General features: G+C 42.9%; 1 protein-coding gene across 2 annotated transcripts in view; it reads right to left on the bottom strand.

Annotated features, from left to right (window-relative positions):
* The window catches only part of LOC132820094 (sodium-dependent organic anion transporter-like), a 58,677-nt gene that overhangs the window by 29,580 nt on the left and 5,771 nt on the right, over positions 1-23,326 (bottom strand). Inside the window, exon 2 of one of the 2 annotated variants that reach the window (XM_060832017.1) lies at positions 10,008-10,141. The exons of the other annotated variant lie outside the window; for it this stretch is intronic. Within the exon in view, the coding sequence (XP_060688000.1) occupies positions 10,008-10,141 (134 nt within the window). The remainder of the gene's footprint in view (positions 1-10,007; positions 10,142-23,326) is intronic. 2 annotated transcript variants of the gene reach the window in all.

Here is a 23,326-nt window from a genome sequence, read left to right as displayed (position 1 = left end):
CAAAAGCATTCCATCACAGAGAAAGCAGTGCTTTAATTGTAAGAAGATGAAACAAATTGCACATTAAGTGCTTAGCTAGTCCGAAGTAGGTGCTTGTAGTGCAGTGGTAGTGTCTCTACTTCTGAAACAGGAGGCTCGGGTTCAGGTCCCACCTGCTCCAGGCTCATAACTGATCAGCTTGATTTATGAAAAGCTAGCTAATAAGAAGCAAAATATAAAGGTGGCTGCTGGAGCGATGTCAGCCAGTGACACCAACAAAGCACTCTACGTGATAGATCAGGTTGGTATTGACAGATCTAAGAGTGGAAAATTGTCTAACACTGTGAGAATGATGACAACAGAAAGACAGCATCAAGTGAATATGAAGTGTCAGGCAAACACTGATGTTTCATGCAACATCGTAAGCTTCACAGAACTGGGTGAAGTGGCTTGAGATTGTGAGCCAAAGCTGAACGATGCTTAACCCAAGAGGCCAAATAAAGCTGACACTCAATGTTATGGGGAGAATGAGGATATGGCATTCGAGATTACTGAAGTTAAGTAAAATCCACTCTGTTGAAATAAGTTTAAAGCTTGTATTGGTAACACTGCATGTATCTAGAAGAAATTTTCAGCATTTCAAAGGCCACTCCAAAGTCATCCACTGCCAAACAAATCCTAGCAAATGACAAAGATCTCGAATTCTTCTAGGTGCATATTAACTTACAGTAAATTAGTGTGTGAGACCAACTTAGCATCTACTGAGGGGAATTCCAGACTTCAAGTTGAACTTGAAAAACAAAATAAAAGAAGTGAATAATTAAGAAGAGATAACTACTACAGTCTGGGTTAGCAGTGCGGTATCAGTGAAAAATGCCCAAAATAACTGAGAGTATACATTGAACCAAAGATCTCAACATGCCAACCATTAAAGAACTTATGCTACAACTTGACACAACAAATTATTTCACAACCATTAGTGCAACGGCCGTTTAGAGGTAAGTGAAGTTAGATGAAAGAAGTAGTTTTCTGACTGCAGTCTAGACACCAGTGGGACAGACACCTGAGTGTGTATGCCAGTTAACATTGTCATTGCCCAAGAACAGTATCAACACAGCACACAAGAGAATTGGTGATTTTCAAAAGGGAATGTTATTGTGAATAATCTGCTAGTCCGTGGATATGGAAATGCAATGGAAGAAGCCATCTTTGACCACAATCAAAATCTAATATGACTCCTAAAGAGAGCTTGGTGCAGGAACCTGAAGCTGAACAAGAAAAGATGCAATTCACAACCTGAATCCAATTACGCAAGTCATGTACTGACAGCAAAGGGACTTCACGCAGATTTTGACAAAGTAAGAGCTATAGCAGAGATGCAGTGACTAAGCAGCATGATAATTTGTGGGATTTGTGAACAATTTAGCAAAGTTCTTGACTAATTTGCCATCTGAGTGTCAACACTGCATGGAGGGACAACAGTGGCACAGTGGTAATTACAGAATCACAGAATCTCTACAGTGTAGAAATAGGCCATTCAGCCCATCGAGTCCAACACTCCAGCATCCCTCCCAGACCCACCACCCTATCCTATCCCAATAAACCTACATTTCATATGCCAATCCACCAACCTATACATCCTTGGAATGTCACTAGACTGATAATTCAGGACACCCGGTGAATGTTCTCGGGACATGGATTTGAGCTGAAAAATGTGTTGCTGGAAAAGTGCAGCAGGTCAGGCAGCATCCTAGAAGCAGAGAATCAAAATTTCGGGCATAAGCCCTTCTTCAGGAATGAGGAGGGTGTGCCAAGCAGGCTAAGATAAGAGGTAGGGAGGAGGGACTTGAGGGAGGGGCGTTGGAAATGCAATAGGTGGGAGGAGGTTAAGGTGAGGGTGATAGGCTGGAGAGGGGATGGGCGCGGAGAGGTCGGGAAGAAGATTTAAGTCAAGAAGGCGGTGCTGAGTCAGAGGGTTGGGACTGAGATAAGGTGGGGGGAGGGGAAATGAGGAAGCTGGAGAAATCTGCATTCATCCTGTGTGGTTGTAGGGTTCCTAGGCGGAAGATGAGGCACTCTTCCTCCAGGCATTGTGTGATGGAGGAGGCCAAGGACCTGCATGTCCTTGGCGGAGTGGGAGGGGGAGTTACTGTTCAGACAGAGGGTGGTTGGGCTGGTTAGTGCGAGTGTCCCAGAGGTGTTCTCTGAAACGTTCCGCAAGTAGGCGGCTTAACCCCCCAATGTATAGGAGGCCACATCGGGTGCAACGGATGCAGTAAATGATGTGTGTGGAGGTGCAGGTGAATTTGTGGCAGATATGGAAGGATCCCTTGGGGCCTTGAAGGGAAGTGAGGGGGGAGGTGCAGGCGCATGTTTTGCATTTCTTGCGGTTGCAGGGGAAGGTGCCAGGAGTGGAGGTTGGGTTGGTGGAGGGGTGTGGACCTGACGAGGGAGTCGTGGAGGGAGTGGCCGTTCCAGAATGCTGATAGGGGAGGGGAGTGAAATATATCTAGAACGATGATATTGAGTCTCACCAGGCAGGTAGCGAATTTGGAATTAAAGAAATATCTGGAATTGAAAACCTAGCCTGATAGCAACGATGTAACCACAGTTAGACATTGTTAAAAACATATTTGATTCCCTCATGTTCTTTAGGAAAGAAATCTGGCATTTGATCTGGTCTACATGTGAGCATACACTTATAGCAATATGGTTTACCCTTGGTGATTCCCCACATCCTTGACCAAATTAAAAGAAAATCTCACTACTAAATGCATGCAGTGGTATTAAGAATTATAACAAGAAGCAGCTTTCATTAGAAAAGAACTATTTATGGTGACAATACCAGTGCTAAGGTACTATAATGTCAATGATGATGTCTATTTTCAGCCATTATTTAGCAAGGACACCAGTTGCAACCGCATCCAGGGCATTAATGTAAAATACATGACACTCAGATAGAGAAGGAGTAGCTGCATGTTCTCTTTGTATGTGAACTCTAATCAATAATATTTATGGGGATAGTCAAAGAGACAGTGGGGTCCAACCTTTTCAGAGCTATCATCTGGATGTAATATTCAAATAAGAGAAACCGATATACAGATGTGTCATCTCAAGAATATCCTTAGACAAACAGTAAGACTAAAATGGCAGCGAAAATTGGCAAAGGACTTCAATAGAAATTTAACAACTTCAACGCTGACTCATACGAGGTAATAGCAAATGGAGAAACACTACTATTCAAGGTTAGGAAGCAGTTTAATTCAAAGACTAGCATCACACTGCACCCAAAGTACTCTTCCAAGAAAAAAAAAGCTAGTGAAGCTCGAGATATTAATGGAAATGAGTAAAAAATACAAGGTGAAATGACAGTCAATTTCCACTTTAATAAAATTGCTAAATCTTTTCTAGAGTTGAACATTGCAGAGCCAATCAAAGTGCAAACATTCAATGCTCTCAACAAGAGTCAGCCCAAGTAGCGTAGCATCAAGGAGTTCCTACAATGCAGGAAGAGGCCATACAGCTTATTGAGTTTGCACCAACCATCCCATGAGCATCCCACCCAGACCCAGAACACCACCCAATTCCCATAACCTCCCATTTCTGATGTCTAATCTACCTAACCTGCAGATCCCTGGACACTATGGGGCAATTGAATATACCAAGAGTATGGCACTGGAAAAGCACAGCAGGTCAGGCAGCATCCGAGGAGTAGAAAAATCGACATTTCAGGCAAAAGCACTTCATCAAGAATGAAGCCTTATTCCCCAGCATCTGCAGTCCTCCCTTTCGCCTAGGCAATTTAATATGGCCAATCCACCTAACCTGCACATCGCTGGATGTGCATCTTGGAACCTGTATAAAATATTTGTCATCTCAATTATAGGCAATGAACATGAGTGAACCATTATATGGTCACAACCACAGACATATACGGACAACTAGAGAAACTGTTCCTAAACTGCAGACAGCTGAACGGAGATGTGATCTCACCATATGCTGAGTAATACCAATGTCACAAGTTCAATTCCCCTACCAGCTGATGTTACCACAGAAAAGTAGAAGTATAGTAGAAGTTATGGTTGGGATGGAGGAAGTCAAAATTGACCTCAGTAGGTGAAGGGAATAAGACGGGACAGAAGAACAGATTCCTACATTACCAAAGGGCTAGAAGACTTTCAGAGATATGAGGGCATGTATAGTTGAGGTTAAAATCAATCAGCCATGATCTTATTGAATAACAAAGCAGGTTCAGATGCCTAAGTGGCCGATTCTTGTTCATTGTTTGTATGTTTATACACCAAAGGTAATAGCCTTAGGCCTGGGCAGCATCCAAAATATTGCCATGTACAAAGTAATCATAGGAGATTATGGAGGTCTAGGATGGTATGAAGTTAGTTTGTAGATAATGTGGAGTTGGTTTAAAATCTAGGCACAGAATCTGAATTCCATTACATAGGGTACCACCCTTCCCACCACCTTCCTATTTACATTATTTAATTAATAGGTTAGGTTCTTCTATGCCACACCTAATCAATCTAGCTGAGGGTCAGCACACAGATGTTACAGAACCCTGAGAACAATGACTTAGAGGGCAGCATGGTGGCTCACAGCACCAGGAACCTGGATTCGATTCCCGCCTCGGGCGACTGTCTGTGTGGAGCTTGCACATTCTCCCCATGTCTGCGTGGGTTTCCTCCCACAGTCCAAAGATGTGCTGGCTAGGTGAATTGACCATGATAAATTGCCCATAGTGTTAGGTGCATTGGTCAGAGATAAATATAGGGTCAGGGGATGGGTCAGTGTGGATTTGTTGGGCCGAAGGGCCTATTTCCATACTGTAGGGAATCTAATCTAAAGAAAGCTCATGTTATCCATGAGGTTTCAGGAGACAGTCAGATCCCTTAGACTGACTAACTCAAATTCGGCGAGTGGTCAGGGACAGGAGGGTATGGCTGTGAGTGAGGCAGGTAAAGGGATCCAGGAAGTAGAGTCACAATAGCCTCAGCCCCTGTCCTTGTCCAACAGGTTCAAGAGTTTTCCTCCCTGTGTGGACGGAAATGGGGACTGCAGGGAGGATGAGCTGACTGGCCACAGCATCTTCGTGCAGGGGGCCATTCAAGTTGGGGGAGAGAAGAGAAATGTCATTGTAATTGGGGATAGTGTAGAGGCATAGACATTGTTCTCTGTGATCAGGTTTGAGAGACCTAAAGGTTGTGTCGCCTGCCTGGTGCTCGGGTTCAGGATATCTCATCTGGGCTACAGAGGAACCTGCAGTGGGTGGATAAACATCCAGTGGTCGTGGTCCACATAGGTACCAAAGACATAGATAAAAGTAGGGCAGAGGTTCTGCTAAGAGAGTATGAACAGCTAGGTGCTAAATTAAAACGCAGAACCAAAAAGGTAATATTCTCTGGATTCCGACCTGAGACATGAGCTAATTCGCACAGGGTCAATAAGATTAAGCAGGTAAATGCATGGCTCCAAGATTGGTTGGAAGAAATGGGTTGAATCCATGGGACATTAGCACCAGTACTGGGTAAGAAAGGACCTGTTCCAATGGGATGGTCTTCATCTGAACTGTGCTGGGACCAGAGTCTTTTTAGATTAGATTAGATTACTTACAGTGTGGAAACAGGCCCTTGGCCCAACAAGTCCACACCGACCCGCCGAAGCGCATCCCACCCATACCCCTACATTTACCCCTTACCTAACACTACGGGAAATTTAGCATGGCCAATTCACCTGACCCGCACATCTTTGGACTGTGGGAGGAAACCGGAGCACCCGGAGGAAACCCACGCAGACACGGGGAGAACGTGCAAACTCCACACAGTCAGTCGCCTGAGTCGGGAATTGAACCCGGGTCTCAGGCGCTGTGAGACAGCAGTGCTAACCACTGTGCCACCGTGCCGCCCACAGTGTCCTAGCGAATTGCATAACTAGGGCTGTGGACAGGGCTTTAAACTTAAAAGGGTTGAGTTACCAGAGCAATTAGAAAACCTAAATTAAGGGAGGAGGTAAGAGTGCAGAACTTGGGAGATTAGATTCCCTACAGTGTGGAAGCAGGCCCTTCAGCCCAAGAAGTCCACACTGACCCTCCGAAGAGCAACACACCCAGACCCGTTACCCTACATTCACCCCTGCCTAATGCACCTAACACTACAGGCAATTGAGCATGACCAATTCACCTGGCCTGTACATCTTTGGACTGCAGGAGGAAACCGGAGCACCCAGAGGAAACCCACGCAGACACGTTGAGAATGTGCAAGCTCCACACAGACAGTTGCCTGAGGTGGGAATTGAACCCAGGCCCCTGGCACTGTGAGGCAGCAGTGCTAGCCACTGAGCCACCATGCCAGGGTTATTAAAAACTCCAGCGCAGACACAAATAGACAGAGTGTATGGAAAGGGTGAGCAATCAAACTTCAAGTACACTGGGCAAACAAATGATAATGAGAAGAGGGACGGTTAAATTAGTATTGAAGGTGTTATATCTGAATGGATGCAGTTTGAGGAGTAAGGTAAATGAGCTTGTAGCGCAGATCGATATTGGCAGGTATGAGGTGGTGGGCATCATGGAGATGTGGCTGCAAGGGGATCAGGATTGTGAGCTGAGTATTCAAGGATATGTACCCTTTCAAAAAGGTAGGCAGGTGGACAGAGAGGGTGGGGTTGCCTTTTTAATAAGAAATGAAATTAAATCATTAGTAAGGAATGTAGTGGGGTCAGATGATGTAGAATCTGAGTGGGTAGAATTGAGGCTCCACAAAGGTTAAAAACAAAACAATTGGAGTTATGTACAGGCCTCCAGACAGTGGTCATGAGCTGGGGCACAAGATACATCAGGAGACAGAAAAGATGTGTGGGAAAGGCAAAGTTACAGTGATCATGGGGATTTCAGTATGCAGGTGGACTGGGAAAATCAGGTTGGGAGTGGAATGTCTCCAAGGTGGCTCTTTGGAGCAGCTTGTGGTGGAGCTCACTAGGGAACAGGCAATACCCAATGACACAGGTCAGTTAGACTCGAAACGTCAGCTCTTTTCTCTCCTTACAGATGCTGCTAGACTTGTTGAGATTTTCCAGCATTTTCTCTTTGTTGGTTTCAGATTCCAGCATCCACAGTAATTTGCTTTTAATACCAATTTTTGTGTAATGAGGCAGACTTGCTAAAGGAGTTTAAGGTGAAGGAACTCTTAGGAGCACTGATAATAATATGATTGAATTCACTTTGCAATTTGAGAAGAAGAGTATAGAATCAGAGGTAATGGCATTACAGCTGAATAAAGGCAACTACAGAGCCATGAGGGAGGAGCTTAGTAGAATTGATGGGGAGAGGAGCCGAGCAAGAGAGACAATGGAACAGCAATGGCAGGAGCTTCTGGGAATAATTCAAGAGATACAGCAGCAGAGATTAATTCTGAGGAAAAAAGAAGCATGATACAGGGAGGATGAGGCAACCATGGCTGACTAGGGAAGTCAGGGATAGCATAAAAACAAAAGACAAAGCATATAATGTGGCAAAGGGCAGTGGGAAACCAGAGGACTGGGAAGCTTCCAAAGACCAACAGGAGGCAACAAAAAAAAAGGAGGGAGAAGATTAAATATGTGGGTAAGCTAGCCAATAATATAAAGGAAGACTGTAAGAGCTTCTTTAGCTATATGGAGGGCAAAAGTGAAGCAAAAGTGGATGTTGGGCCACTGGAAAATGATGCTACACAATGAGTGGTGGGGATCAAGGAAATGGTTGAGGAACTGAATAATTACATTGTTTTAGTCTTCCCCATGCAAGACACAAGTAATATCACAAAAATTCAAGAGAGTGAGGGGGCAGAGCTGAGAATGGTGGCCATCACCCAAGAGAAGATGCTAGAAAAGCTGAATGGCCTGAAGGTGGATAAATCACCTGGACCAGATGGACTACATGCCAGAGTTCTAAGAGAGATAGCTGAAGAGACAGTGAAGGCATTAGTGGTGATCTTTCAGGAATCGCTAGAATCAGGGAGGGTTCCAGAAGACTAGAAAATCACCCCTGTTTAAAAAGGGAGTAACAGGTGGAAAATTATAATCCGTTTAGCCAGATCTCAGTCATGGGTAAGATCCAGGAATCCACTGTGATGGATGACATTCTGAACACTTGGAAGTGTATGGTAAAATAAGGCAAAGTCAGTATGTTTCATCAATGGACATCATGCCTGACAAATCTGCTAGAACTAATTTGAGGAAGTAATGAGCAGGTTAGACCAAGGAGAGCCAATGAATATTATCTACCTGGACTTCAAGAAGACCTTTGAAAGGTGCCACACAGGACGCTATTGAGTAAGATAAAGGTCCATGGTGTTAGAGGCAAGGTGCTAGCATGGATTGAAGCTTGGCTGTCTGGCAGGAAGCAGAGAGTGGGGATGAAAGGGTCCTTCTCAGGATGGCTATCAGTGACAGGTGGTATTCTGCAAGGCTGTGTTGGGACCACAACTTTTCCCTTTATACATTAACGATCTAGATGAAGATATTGACAGCATTGTGGCAAAGTTTGCAGATGATACAAAGATAGATAGAGGGACAGGTAGCATTGAGGAGGGTGGGAGGCTGCAGAAGGATTTGGACAGGTTAGGACAGTGGGCAAAGCAGTGGCAGACAGAATACAATGTGGGAAAGTGTGAGGATGTGCACTTTGGAAGGAAGAATAAAGGCATGGACTGTTTTCTAAATGGGGAGAAAACTCAGAAGTCTGAACTGCAAAAGAGACTTGGAAGTTCTAGTCCAGGATTCTCTCAAGGTAAACTTGCAGGTTGAGACAGTAGTCAGGAAGGTAAATCCAATGATGGCATTTATTTTGAGAGAACTTGATTATAAAAGCAGGGATGTATTTCTGAGGCTCTATAAGGCTCTGGTCAGACCACATTTGGAGTATTGTGGGCAGTTTTGGGCCTCGCATCTCAGGAAGCATGTACTGACCCTGAAGCGTGTTCACAAAAATGGTCCCAGGAATGAAAAGCTTAACACATGAGGAATGTTTGAGGACTCTAGGTCTATATCAGTGGAGTTTAGAGGATGAGAGGACATCTAACTGAAACTAACAGAATACTGAATGGCCTGGGCAGAATGCATGTTGGGAAAATGTTTCCATTGATAGGAGAGACTAGGACCTGTGGCCATAGCCTTAGAGTGAAGGTAAGACCTTTTACAATGGAGAGATGGAGAAACTTCTTCAGCCAGAGAGTGGTGAATCCTTGGAATTCATTGCCACAGAAGGCTGTGGAGGCCGGGTCATTAAGTATATTTAAGACTGAGATAGATAGGTTCTTGAGCATGAAAGGAATCAAGGGTTACGGGGAGAAAGTGGGAGAATGGAGTTGAGAAACATATCAGTCATGATTGAATAGCAGAGCAGACTTGATGGGGTGAATGGCCTAATTTCTTATGGTCTTATTCCTTTAGGCTTCTAGTCTTTCAATGAGTACACTAAGCATTCTCCCTGCTCTTTGGAAGAGTATTGAATTCCCTGTTACACTAGAAAGATTTTATGAAAAGTGATACAGCTGGTTTTCTGGATTGCCTTGGGCATTCAGCCAAAGTCACTTGGAGTCAAACTTATCTCCAAACCAGTGGTGAATCCAGAAAACATAAATTTTATTTTGGTGCCAAATCAATTTTATGCTGAATTACAAATGTTGATTTCTAAGCAGTTTTGGATCAATCCTTGTTTGCACCTAAAAGAATAAATAATGTAATAATCAAGATAAATTACATTAATGCTGCAATAAAAACAAAATAAAATAATGGGCAAATATAATAGTACTTAATTTTCCCTCCCCCTTTTTACCTTTAAGCTGCTCAGCTCTGAGCAACACATGGTGAAAACATTCTAAAATGTTAACAAACAGTGGAATTTCCAAAATCCCCAGCAATCCTTATCTCCACCCTTCTGTTCTTTGCCCTTAACACAGCTACAATCCAATAAGTAAAGCATGTGAACATGGTTCAAATTTTACTAAAAAAAAGAAGAATGGACAAATAATTTTGATCACCTATCTCTTTATAAGGTGTTTGTGGCTCGTTGCTGGAATTGTTGGATTCTGACTTCCAAGCAGTTGAGTAAATATAAAGATTCAATGGCATGAAACCAATGGCCAGGATTGTAGAACAGACAGTCATGGAGATACTGCAAAACAGAAGATGGTTTTTATGTTTCAAAACAGGAATATAAGAAACTTCAATCCCTGTCAAGGAATGCTGATTGAAAGAAGGCGATGCTTGGCCTTCGATTATCTACAAACAAAGCAAGCGTGTCATTCGAACCCAGAATTGGCCTTGGGACTTTACTTTCTTTTGAAAAAGAGTAGCATGAAACACAAGTGTCTCTAGAGTACGCATAGGGTTCATGCATGAAAGAAACCCGTATTATCCAGCTCAGTCGATTTAAGAAATAAAAACAAAGTCTGAGAGACACTTAACACATTGGAAACAGAGTTAATGTTCTGAGTCAATTTTGACTCTTATTTAGCACCCTGAGCTAAGAAACTGTTGCAGTGGATTTTGCACGGCACCAGCAATTTTCAATGAATTATTGTCGTGGTTCTGTTTGCCGAGCTGGGAATTTGTGTTGCAGATGTTTCATCCCCTGTCTAGGTGACATCCTCAGTGCTTGGGAGCCTCCTGTGAAGTGTTTCTGTGATCACAGAAGTGCTTCACAGGAGGCTCCCAAGCACTGAGGATGTCACCTAGACAAGGGACGAAATGTTTGCAACACAATTCCCAGCGCGGCGAACAGAACTACAACAACGAGCACCCGAGCTACAAATCTTCTCACAAACTTCAATTAATTAACCTTTTTTTTCTGACAACTCTCTTTTCCTAAAAATTAATTAGGATATTTTATGTTCTCCTAAAGGATTTAAAAGAAGGAAAGGACATTTAATCATTTCATCCACCCAAAAATATCAAGATCGGCTTTTGTTAGGTAAGGATATGGAAAGAAATTCGGAACAGGTAGGCCTCAGCAGTGGAAGTACCGTTTAGCCATGATCTAATTGGGTGGAGCAGGACCAAGAGATTGAATGGCCCATTGTCCCACTCATACATCCAATAACAAATTGTGTAAACTTTAGTGCAGACCTTTTCTGAAGCATTCATTGTGTGAGAATTACATGGTATATAAACTCGTTATGTTTCAGAACTGTGTCTTTAATTCAAGGAAAACTGAAGGTGGTCATGTGATCTGTTCTGTAGTCTGCCTGACAGCAAGCCTAGCAATTTGGTTGTTAGGGATTAAAGGTTGCCTATGCTGTTTTACTGAGAAAATGTGCAAATAGTTTATGCTAAGCGGCAATGACATACACTGTACAAATTGTGGCTGAACAGTGAGTCTCTATATTTCCAGAAATACATTGAGAATGTTACATTGTAAACTCTTGTGCTTTAAACTGTTCAGTTACTTCTAAGGTGAAAGAGAGTTAGCCTCATGAAGGTATGAAATTAACATTTCTTCATGGATACAAGGCACATCAGATTCATATTCTCATAGAAATGGACTTTCAATGGGTGAGTGTCCATATCACCAAGGGCAGCACAGTGGCTCAGTGGTTAGCACTGCTGCCTCACAGCACCAGGGACCCAGCTTCGATTCCAACCTTGGGCAACTGTCTGTGTAGAGTTTGCACATTCTCCCCGTGTCTGCGTGGGTTTCCTCCAGGTGCTTCGGTTTCCTCCCACAGTCCAAAGATGTGCAGGTCAGGTAGATTGGCCTTGTTAAATTGCCCATTAGTCAGAGAGAAATGGGTCTGGGTGGGTTACACTTCGGAGGGTCGGTGGGGACTTGTTGGGCCGAAGGGCCTGTTTCCACACTATAGGAATCTAATCTTAAACGTTACAGCTGGGTTAATCTACCAGACTGTGGGAGAGACAAAGCAGCAAGAGGCCAAAAGTTTCAATCGGGTTGCCACACTAGAATGTGGGTTGAGGTTTGTGCTGAAATTGGAAAGGCAAGTTAAAACAATGCTGGAAGATTCACTGAGCTTGCACTATAAGAAGGACCTCACGGAATATACGCCACAAAGGACAGACTGATGGTTAAAATGTTATCAGGCTGAGAAAAGTACAGAAACATACCCTTAGTTGTTAAAAAAAACATTTTGTATGATTTCAGAGAATGAGATGATCAAGGGCAGTGTAATGTTTGTTACTTTAGGAAGTTTGTTAAGTTTTTTGATTTGAATATGAATTGTTTTTTCTGGCTCAAAGTATAAAGTAGCATTTAGTCAATAGACAATAGATAATAGGTGCAGGAGTAGGCCATTCTGCCCTTCGAGCCTGCACCACCATTCAATATGATCATGGCTGATCATCCTTAATCAGTATCCTGTTCCTGTCTTATCTCCATAACCCTTGATTCCACTATCCTTGAGAGCTCCATCCAACTCTTTCTTAAATGAATCCAGAGACTGGGTCTCCATTGCCCTCTGGGGCAGAGCATTCCACACAGCCACCACTCTCTGGGTGAAGAAGTTTCTCCTCATCTCTGTCCTAAATGGTCTACCCTGTATTTTTAAGCTGTGTCCCCTGGTTCGGCACTCACCCATCAGCGGAAACATGTTTCCTGCCTCCAGAGTGTCCAATCCTTTGATAATCTTACATGTCTCAATCCGATCCCCTCTCAGTCTTCTAAACTCAAGCCTAATCGCTCCAGTCTTTCAGCATAAGGAAGTCCCACCATTCCAGGAATTGATCTCGTGAACCTACGCTGCACTCCCTCAATAGCCAGAATGTCTTTCCTCAAATTTGGAGACCAGAACTGCACACAGTACTCCAGGTGTGGTCTCACCAGGGCCCTGTACAGCTGCAAAAATACCTTTTCACTTCTATACTCAATCCCTCTTGTTATGAAGGCCAGCATGCTATTAGCCTTCTTCACTATCTGCTGTACCTGCATACTTACCTTCATTGACTGGTGTACAAGAACACCCAGATCTCTTTGTACTGCCATTTACCTAAATTGATTCCATTTAGGTAGGAATCTACCTTCCTGTTCTTGCCACCAAAGTGGATAACCATACATTTATCCACATTAAACTGCATCTGCCATGCATCTGACCACTCACCTAACCTGTCCAGGTCACCCTGTAATCTCTTAAAATCCTCCTCACATTTCACCCTGCCACCCAGCTTAGTATCATCTGCAAATTTGCTAATGTTACTACTAATACCATCTTCTATATCATTAATATATATTGTAAAAAGCTACAGTCCTAGTACTGATCCCTGCGGTACCCCACTGGTCACTGTCTGCCATTCTGAAATGGAGCCATTTATCACTACTCTTTGTTTCCTATCAGCCAAACAACTTTCAATCCAAATTAGTACTTTGCCCCCAATACCATGCGCCCTAATTTTGCTCACTAACCTCCTATGTGGGACTTTATCAAAAGCTTTCTGAAAGTCCAGGTACATTACATCTACTGGATTTCCCTCGTCCATCTTCAGAGTTACATCCTCAAAAAATTCCAGAAGATTAGTCAAGCATGATTTCCCCTTCATAAATCCATGCTGACTCTGACCTATCCTGTTACTACTGATGTGTCGTAATCTCATCCTTTATAATAGACTCCAGCATCTTTCCCACCACTGAGGTCAGACTAACTGGTCTATAATTTCCTGCTTTCTCTCTCCCACCTTTCTTTAAAAAGTGGTACAACATTAGCCACCCCCCAATCTGCAGGAACTGATCCCGAATCTATCCAACTCTGGAAAATAATCACCAACACATCCACGATTTCTCGAGTCACCTCCTTCAGTACCCTGGGATGTAGACCATCAGGCCCCGGGGACTCATCAACCTTCAGACCTAAAGGTCTCTCCAACCACCAATTCCTGGCAAATATAAATTCCCTTAAGTTCAGGTCCTTCAGCTACTGTTACCTCAGGGAGATGCTTGTGTCTTCCCCAGTGAACACAGATCTGAAGTACCAATTCAATTCTTCTGCTATTTCTTTGTTCCCTGTAACATATTCCCCTGTTTCTGTATTCAAGGGCCCAATTTTTGTCAACCTTTTTTTTGCCTTTCACATACCTAAAAAAGCTTTTACAATCCTCCTTTATATTTTTGGCCAGTTTACCTTCATACCTCATTTTTCCTCTGCGTATTTCCTTCTTAGTAATCCTCTGTTGTTCTTTAAAAGCTTCCTAGTCCTCCGTTTTCCCACTTATCTTTGCTAGGTTATATTTTTTCTGTTTTAACTTTATATGTTTCTTAACTTCCCTCGTCAGCCACGGCTGCCCATGCCTCCTCCTGGGATCTTTCTTCCTTTTTGGAATGAACTGATCCTGCATCTTCTGCATTATACACAGAAATATCTGCCATTGTTCCTCCACGGTCATCCCTGCTAAGGTATTGCACCATTGAACTTTGGCCAGCTCCTCCCTCATAGCTCCATAGTTCCCTTTATTCAACAGAAATATTGTCACTTCCGATTGTACCCTCTCCCTCTCAAATTGCAGATTGAAGCTAATTATATTATGGTCACTACTTCCCAATGGCTCCTTCATTTCGAGATCCCTGATCAATTCTGGTTCGTTGCACAATACCAGATCCAGAATTGCCTTCTCCCTGGTAGGCTCCAGCACCAGCTGCTCTAAGAATCCATCTCTGAGACACTCCACAAAGTCTCTTTCTTGAGGTCCAATGCCATCCTGATTCTCCCAGTCTACCTGCATGTTGAAATCCCCCATAACAACTGTAGTAACATCTTTGCGACAGGCCAATTTCTGCTCCTGATTCAACTTACATCCGACTTCCGTACTACTGTTTGGGGCCTGTAGGTAGCTCCCAAGAGGGTCTTTTTACCCTTAGAATTTCTCAGCTCTATCCACACTGACTCTACATCCCCTGATTCTACATCCCCGCGCAAGGGATTGAACATCATCCCTTACCAACAAGGCCACCCCACCCCCTCTGCCCGTCAGTCTGTCCTTACGATAGCACGTGTAGCCTTGAATATTCATTTCCCAGGCCCTGTCCACTTGAAGCCACATCTCAGTTACCCCCACAACATCGTATCTGCCAATTTCCAAAAGAGCCTCAAGCTCATCCATCTTATGTCTACTGCTTTGTGCATTCATATATAGTATTCTTAATTTGTTACTGCTCTCACTCTTCCCATCAATTCCTATTTCACTCAACCTTACAGCATGATCCCTTTCCGAGTTTTCTGCTTCATTGATACAGTTGTCTTTCTTGACTTCCCTTGTTCTAACTTTCCCTTCAATTTCCTTCTTAAACATCCAGTTTGTCCCCTCCCCACCCCCGCTACTTAGTTTAAATGTAGCTGTGTTGCAGTAGCAAACCTGCCTGCCAGAATGCTGGTCCCTAACCTATTAAGGTGCAAACCACTTCTCTTGTCTAATTTATGCTTACCACAAAACATACCCCAGTGATCCAAGAATTTAAATCCTTGCTTCCTGCACCAGTTCCCCAGCCACACGTTCAAGTCCATTATCTCCCTGTTTCTGGCCTCACCAGCCCAAGGAACTGGAAGCAAACCAGAGATAACCACTTTGGACGTCCTGCTTTTCAGCCTTCTTCCTAGTTCTCCGAAGTCCTGCTGTAATATGTTCCTCCTCTTCTTCCAACATCATTTGTGCCGACATGTACCACCACCTCTGGCTCTTCACCTTCGTCCTTGAGGATTTCTTGCACTCTGTCTGTGATGTCTTTAACCCTGGCCCCAGGAAGGCAACACGCCATCCTTAAGTCCCGCCTGCTGTCACAAAAACCTTGATCATCTCTGATGCCCTGTCCTTGAAGGCAACATAATTTGTCAAGACATCACGGTCTACTTTTAAAGACTTGATCACATGAATTAAATCAATGCCAAGAAAATTAAAAAGATAGTTAACATCAGCAGTTTGAGCATGGAGTAACCAATCATTGGCTGATGGCATCCAAAATTCCGATAGTTCCAGTGCCTTAGATTCCCAGAATATTAAGCACTGACCATCAGAAAAATATTTTAATGAAGTAATTTTGCACAATGTATTATCTCACTGATGCATGTGCATACCATGATTGACTCTTGATCCTGCCAGAAATCCCAGGCTCAGCTATTTTCAAACAACTCCAGTGTTTCCAGCACTGGAGTAGATGCTTCGCACTGCACCCTCTTGCTGAAACATACATGGATCTGCTCATTTCAAAAGTCGCATGCAATTCTTACAACTCGCTGGGTGAGAACACTGGAAATCTTGCTATTTCTAGGGTCATCACAGGGGTTAAAGATTTATATAAAAAAGGAGGATCCCCAATTCAACAGATTTTCAATAAAAAGCTTAGTACAAGCACTTAGGCTCTAACTATAGGTAAACAGTTATAAACCATTGCCATACAACATTGTTAATTATATCTCTAATCCCCATATAAATTTGCCTTGTACACAGGCAGACAGACAGACAGAGTAAAATAAGTTATGGGCAGAGGGAAAAAAGACTGGAAAGACAGTTTAGTAGTCTTTGTTTCCAGGTTGCCCTGTTGAGATGCTGTTTGTGACTTTTCTGTGGCCAGCTCACTGCTTCAGCTGTCTTTCTTCTGATGTTTCCACTGGATGCTGAGAGATGCAGAGTTGAAGACAAAAACACTGCAGATGCTGGAATCCAAAGTAGATAGGCAGGAGGATGTGTTCAGCCACTCAGGAGGTAGAGAAGTCGACGGTGCGGTGTAACCCTTGTTCAGGGCTGGGGAGTGGGTGTAGAGGGAGCTGCAAATAAAGGGTGTTGGGGTGGGCAGGGTGGCAAAGTGGGGATAGGTGAAGACAGATAGAGGGTACCACCTGGTTGGTCAATGGGAGGAATGAATCTGTTTGGTGGCTGGGAGGAGTGGAAGGGAGTGGGAGGGCTATCTGGAAGACAGAGGGAGGAAAAGCACGTTGTTTGAAATAGGTGGACATCTGGGATGCTCGTGAGTGGAATGTCTCCTCATCTAAGCAGATGTGGTGGAGGTGAAGGAATTAGGAGAATGGGATGGAGTTCTTGCAGGACATTGGGTGATGGGAAGTGTAGTCCAGGTAGTTAGGGGAGTCTGTGGGTTTGTAGAAAATGTCTGTTTGGAGTCTGTCGCCAGAGATGGAAATGGTGAAGCCAAGAAAGGGGAGGGAGGTGTCCAAGATGGACCAAGTGAACTTGAGAGTGGGATGGATGTTGTGGGCAAAGTCAATGAACTGCTCCAATTCAGCCTGGGTGCAGGATGCAGCGCTGATGCATTCATCGATGTAACGGTGGAAACATTGGAGCACAGTTCCTGTGTAGGTACTGAAGAGTGTCTGTTCGACATAGCCAACAAAGAGGCAGGCATAGCTAGGGCCCATCTGGGTATCCATGGCCAACCCATTGATTTGGAGGAAATGGATGGAGTTAAAGGAAAGGTTGTTGAGGATGAGGACCAGTTTGGTGAGGCTGAGGAGGGTACTGGTAGAGGGAGACTGAATGGGTCTTTTGGAGAGTAAGAAGTGGAGCACCTGGAGGCCATCATTGTGGGTATGGGCATGTATATGGAATGCCTGTCCATAGTGAAAATAAAGTGCTGGAAGCCAGGGAACTAGATGGAGGGCGTGGTTGGTGTCATGGATGTAGATAACAAGTTCCTGAACTAAAGAGGAATCTAGGTAGGAAGAGATGAGTTTGGTGGGGCAGGAGCATGCTGAGATGGGTCAGCTGGTGTAGATCTTGGGGAGCAGATAGAACTGGGTAGTGTGGGGCTGGGGTCTATGATTTTGGAGGCAGTGGGGGGAGATCACAGGAGGAAATGAGGGCACGGACAGTGTGAGTAATTTTGTCCTGATGGGTCACAATGGGTTTGCGGGTAAGGGGGAGGTAGGACGTGGTGTCAGCCTCTGTTACATAGAGATCGTTCTCCAGACAACCAAAGCCCTGCATTTGTCAGCGGGTTTGATGGTGAACCGGGGATTGGTGCAGAGAGAGTAGACTGCTGCATGTTTGGAGGGAGTGAGGTTGGAGTGAGTGAGGGGAAGAAGCAGAGTGGCTAGTTCACTCATAGAAATCTCAAACATATCCATTAAAAGTCACAGCTTAGAACAACTGTTGCAGACAAGATAATGTAATTTCTTTTTCAGGCCTACAGTGAGTTTTAACTACAGAAACAGAGGGGCTGTTCCTGAACTCTTGAGTCTCTATATAACTTGCTCCTAGATCCAAGCTGCTCAGTTACCTGGGAACCAATCACACAATTGTCAGACAGAAAGTCCTAGTTATTGGTAACTGGTCACTAGTCCATAGACCAATCAAGATTTATTACAAATAAAAGCTGGATCTGAACATTCTCCTTGGCCTCAAATGTCAAAATTTAAACTTCAACTACTGCTTGTTAAAACAGTAAACAATGCTTTTCATGGGTGTCAGGTTACTTGCTTTTCATATCAGCAGCCACCCTTTCAAACATTGGTTTTAAAACACATTTCTCAATTCAGCCCCCAGTTTTTAAAAACACAAAACGGAATAGCACATTTCTCCATAATGATAAAATATATTCACAGAATCATAGAGGGAATTTGATTGTTATATGAAAAGGAATAAATTGTGTGGCGAACACAGGGAGAAGGCTGGAGTAGCATGATGCAAATTGCTTCTTTGATAAGCCAGCACAAATATGATGGGCCAAATCTCCTTTTTTTATGATATAAAAATTCTGTGAGATACCTGAAGACAACAATTTTTTTCAAGTGTGTTCATCTATATTTTAAGTTTTTACCTTCATTCAATCTGTTATATTAATTCCCTGATATTTAAATTAAAAATGAACTTTTAATACTTTTAATTTCTATGTTTGCAACCTATGAATACTTCAACATGATAGACTGCTTACGGACATGACTATTGCTGTGTGCCAAGATGTCATTTGCTTTGGCACCAGATTTACATGGTCATCAGGAAAGGGGAAAGATCACTAGATCTTAGTAGAACCTTTCTCAGAGATCAGCAGCAAGTGTCGTTGCTTTGCAATTGAGTAGAAAATACAGCTAACGTTGTTTCTGCCAGTTCTCTGCCTTAATGAAGCTGATTTATATCTAGATTTTCTGAGTTCCTGCATTCACCAAGCACTTATCATGCCATGAGAACACATCAGAATAATGCAGTCCATACTATGATTTCCCAATAAGTGCTAGCAACACAGGAAATTACAGTAAACACCCTGTCAGACTTTATTTATGCAGAATGGTCTGACATTACATATCTGTTATTCATAATCAGGTTCACCGTCATTTTCTGTGCTCACATACCAACCCTTGGTCAGTACCACATTAACATGTGATAAATTTCTCAAAATTTCTGTTCTCTTTATACTCAATTGTCTCCGCTTAACCACATGAATTTGTCAGCAAAAATACAGGTCTTTATAATGCAGTAGGCGGCCATTTGGTCCATCATGTCTATGTCAGCATTTTGCTGATGCAATGCCGTCTTTTCAAAACCATGAAATTCCTAAGTTGGAAATAATTCTCTGCTTTTCCTTAAAATTTGCAATGATCATCATCTCAATCACTCACTATTTGACAAAGCATTCCACATTCTAATAAAACTCTTAAATCAAATAAATTCCCTAATTTCTCTATCCTCATTTTGACAATTTCAAATTGAGATAATCCTTCTTTACTAACTCACCAATTTGAGGTAATAGCTCATCTTTAATATCTCAAAGCTATTGTAATTTTACATACCAGTATTAAGGCTCCTTCAAATTTTCTGTGCTCCAGTGAGGACAGGTGCAGTATTCTGAGTCTGTCCTCAGAAAACTTAGTTTCCTATTTCTGGCATCATCTTGGTAAATTTACACTTTGAACTCCTCATGCCTTTTAATTTCTTTGTTATAAAGCACCACCCAAATCTTTGTAGCCAAGCAATGTCACATACATTCATTATTACTTATTTACTCTTTTATTCATACCTCCATTTATAAAGTCAAAATTTATATAGTCTTTATATAGTTTCGCCAGTGTAAACTTTTAGGCAATTATGTCTTTGGGCCCCTATGTTTTTCAGTGCCTCTTTCCTTTGTAGTGTTTTTTTCAAATGAATTTATACTCCCATTCTCCATCAGATTAAGTCAACACATCATTTTGACCATAAACAATGAACAGCAAGAAGTGAGCAATACCATCAAAAACTATTACATCTGACAAATTCCAAATTCTCACCTCATTGTGCAAATTCTAAATGTCAAGCTTTTCTGGTATTAACAGAGTATCCCCTTATTTTCAGACCAATCCTTTAATTTGCCTGAGTACCATTTTATAAAATTAATCCAGTACTGTATATTTCCCTACATTCCCTTCAGAGAGAAGCCAACATCCTTGACACTTGAAACGGATTATCATAAACTTTCATTCTTGTAGCCTTGAGTTTTATTACATTATAGACCATGGCAATATTCAGTCTCAAAATCTGATATTCTTAGCCGTCCACACTATACAGGAGTTGGGAGGTCATGTTGCGGCTGTACAGGACATTGGTTAGGCCACTGTCGGAATATTGGGTGCAATTCTGGTCTCTGTCCTATCGGAAAGATGTTGTGAAACTTGAAAGGATTCAGAAAAGATTTACAAGGATATTGCCAGGGTTGGAGGAGTGAGCTATGGAGAGAGGCTGAACAGGCTGGGGCTGTTTTCCCTGGAGCGTCGGAGGCTGAGGGGTGACCTTATAGAGGTTTACAAAATTATGAGGGGCACGGATAGGGTAAATAGGCAAAGTCTTTTGCCTGGAGCCGGAGAGTCCAGAACTAGAGGGCATAGGTTTAGGGTGAGAGGGGAAAGATATAAAAGAGACCTCTGGGGCAACTTTTTCATACAGAGGGTGGTACGTGTATGGAATGAGCTGCCAGAGGAAGTGATGGAGGCTGGTACAATTGCAACATTTAAAAGGCATCTGGATGGGTATATGAATAGGAAGGGTTTGGAGGGATATGGGCCAAGTGCTGGCAGGTGGGACTAGATTGGGTTGGGATATCTGGTCGGCGTGGACGGGTTGGACCAAAGGGTCTGTTTCCATGCTATACATCTCTATGACTCTAATACTCAAAGTGTGGCCTACCCAAGGTCTTGTAAAGCTGCAACATGACATCTTGACTCTTGTACACAATTCCTTGACCTATAAATGCCCTGTGTTTTCTTTAACACCCTATCTACTTGTATGGCCACTTTCAGGGAGCTATGGGCTGGAACCCCAATATCTTTCTGTCCATCAAATCTATTCTTAACTTTCTACATCAATCTGCTTCTCTAAGTGTGGATGGCTTCCTGACTCCCAGTGCAACGATGGGCTCTGGGCTTCTTTCAACTCCTGTATGAAGGTATTCAGCACTCCATTAGAAAACTGTGCAGCCATTCCCTAACTTGTGGTTTAAGAAGTGAAGGTTAAATTTCATTGCTGTGAATACTGGCTTTCACACGTTTTTCTTTTGCTTCTGCAATATTGATATGTAACATATTGTAGCCTTTTTCTGAAAGTAAGACATAAAATGTATCACAATTTCTATCCATCATTGTTTAGTAGTTGGAAGTAAAATCATATTTCTGGTATGATTTGTCTTTCTGATAAGCTGATAAATTGAGGGCCCATTTACCTCAAGTGTACGTAAAACAACCTCTGACATTATTATGACAAAAAGTAGGTGAATTATCCCCAAATCCCTGATTCATATTCTCTGGTGCTGAATATTGGAAAGGCTATGCGCTTGCACAGGAATTGCAGTGCACAGTGTTCATTGATACACACCCAGCATTGGACCCAGACTCAAGTAATGTTCACAGCAATGCAATTTCACCTTCATTTTTTAAACCATCTGCACTTCCTAAAACGGAGGCATATTCTGGCAGCTGCAGGAGCTGACTATAAGTTTCTCAGTAGGAGCAATTTGGCAACAAGCTAGGGAATGGCTGCGCAGTTTTCTGATGGAGTGCTGAATACCTTCATACAGGAGGGGAAAGAAGCCCAGAGCCCATCTAAGAGCCAGGAAGCCATCCACACATAGGGAAGCAGATTGATGTAGAAAGTTAAGGGAGAAAGTGAGGACTGCAGATGCTGGAGATCAGAGCTGAAAATGTGTGGCTGGAAAAATGCAGAAGGTCAGGCAGCATCCAAGGAGCAGGAGAATCGACGTTTCGGGCATGAGCCCTTCTTCAGGAAACTAAAGATTCCTGAAGAAGGGCTCATGCCCGAAATGTCGATTCTCCTGCCCCTTGGAGGCTGCCTGACCTGCTGCACTTTTCCAGCAACACATTTTCAGTAGAAAGTTAAGGATAGATTTGATGGACAGAAAGACATTGGGGTTCAAGTCCATAGCTCCCTGAAAGTGGCCACACAAGTAGATAGGGTGGTGAAGAAAACATACAACATTCTTGCCTTTATAGGTCAGGGAACTGAGTATAAGATTCAGGATGTCATACTGCGTCTTTATAAGACTCTGGGTAGCCCACACTTTGAGTATTGCATTCAATTCTGGTCATCACCTTACAGGAAGGATGTGGAGTCTTTGGTGAGGGTGCAAAACTGGTTTCCCAGGATGTTTCCTGAATTAAGGGATATATGCTATAAGAACAGACTAGAAAAACTTGGATTTTTTTCTCGAGAGGTGGAGGCTTGGGGAAAACTTGATAGAAGTCTATAAAATTATAGGGTTAACAGTCATAATCTTTTCCCAGAGTGAAAATGTCTAATGCTGGGGGGATGCACTTAAGGTGAGAGGGAGAAAGTTCAAAGGAGACATGAGGGGTAAATATTTTACACAGAGCATGGTAGGAGTCTGGATCACACTGCCAAGGGTGGTGGTTGAGGCAGATGCGATAGTGACAATTAAGGGACTTTTAGTTAAGCACATGAATATGCAAAGACGGGAGAGATATGGACCAAGAGCAGACAGAAGGGATTAGTTTCATTTGGCGTCATGTTTACCACAGCATTGTGGGTTGAAGGCCCCATTCCTTTCCTGTGCTGTTCTACGTTCTATTTAATTAAAGCTAAGAGATCAACTCCAAGGACCTGGATTTAGTGCCATAAAAAAGTTCACAAGACTGAGCAAGGTCATTGAATGTAATTTCCTATCCACTGAACTTCCTCCAAATTGGAACTCCAAAGTATATGCCATAGCATCTCAAATTCTTTAGAGGCCAGTTAGTTGGACAGCTGGTGTGGATTAGATTGGTACCAATAGCTTGTTGTTCAATCTCCATTCCAACTGGGATGGATTTGGCTCCTTCCTCCTGACCAGACCTTGATGGATGAATGATATTCTTTGAACTGCATTTGTGTAGATAGCTCAAGTATTTTCCTAACAGCTACTTCAGTCCTTCTT

The sequence above is a fragment of the Hemiscyllium ocellatum genome, chromosome 1 (assembly GCF_020745735.1).
Source record: "Hemiscyllium ocellatum isolate sHemOce1 chromosome 1, sHemOce1.pat.X.cur, whole genome shotgun sequence".
NCBI classification, from domain to species: domain Eukaryota; kingdom Metazoa; phylum Chordata; class Chondrichthyes; order Orectolobiformes; family Hemiscylliidae; genus Hemiscyllium; species Hemiscyllium ocellatum.
The sequence above is the reverse complement of the archived record's forward strand: the minus strand, read 5'-3'. Positions and strand labels throughout refer to the sequence as shown.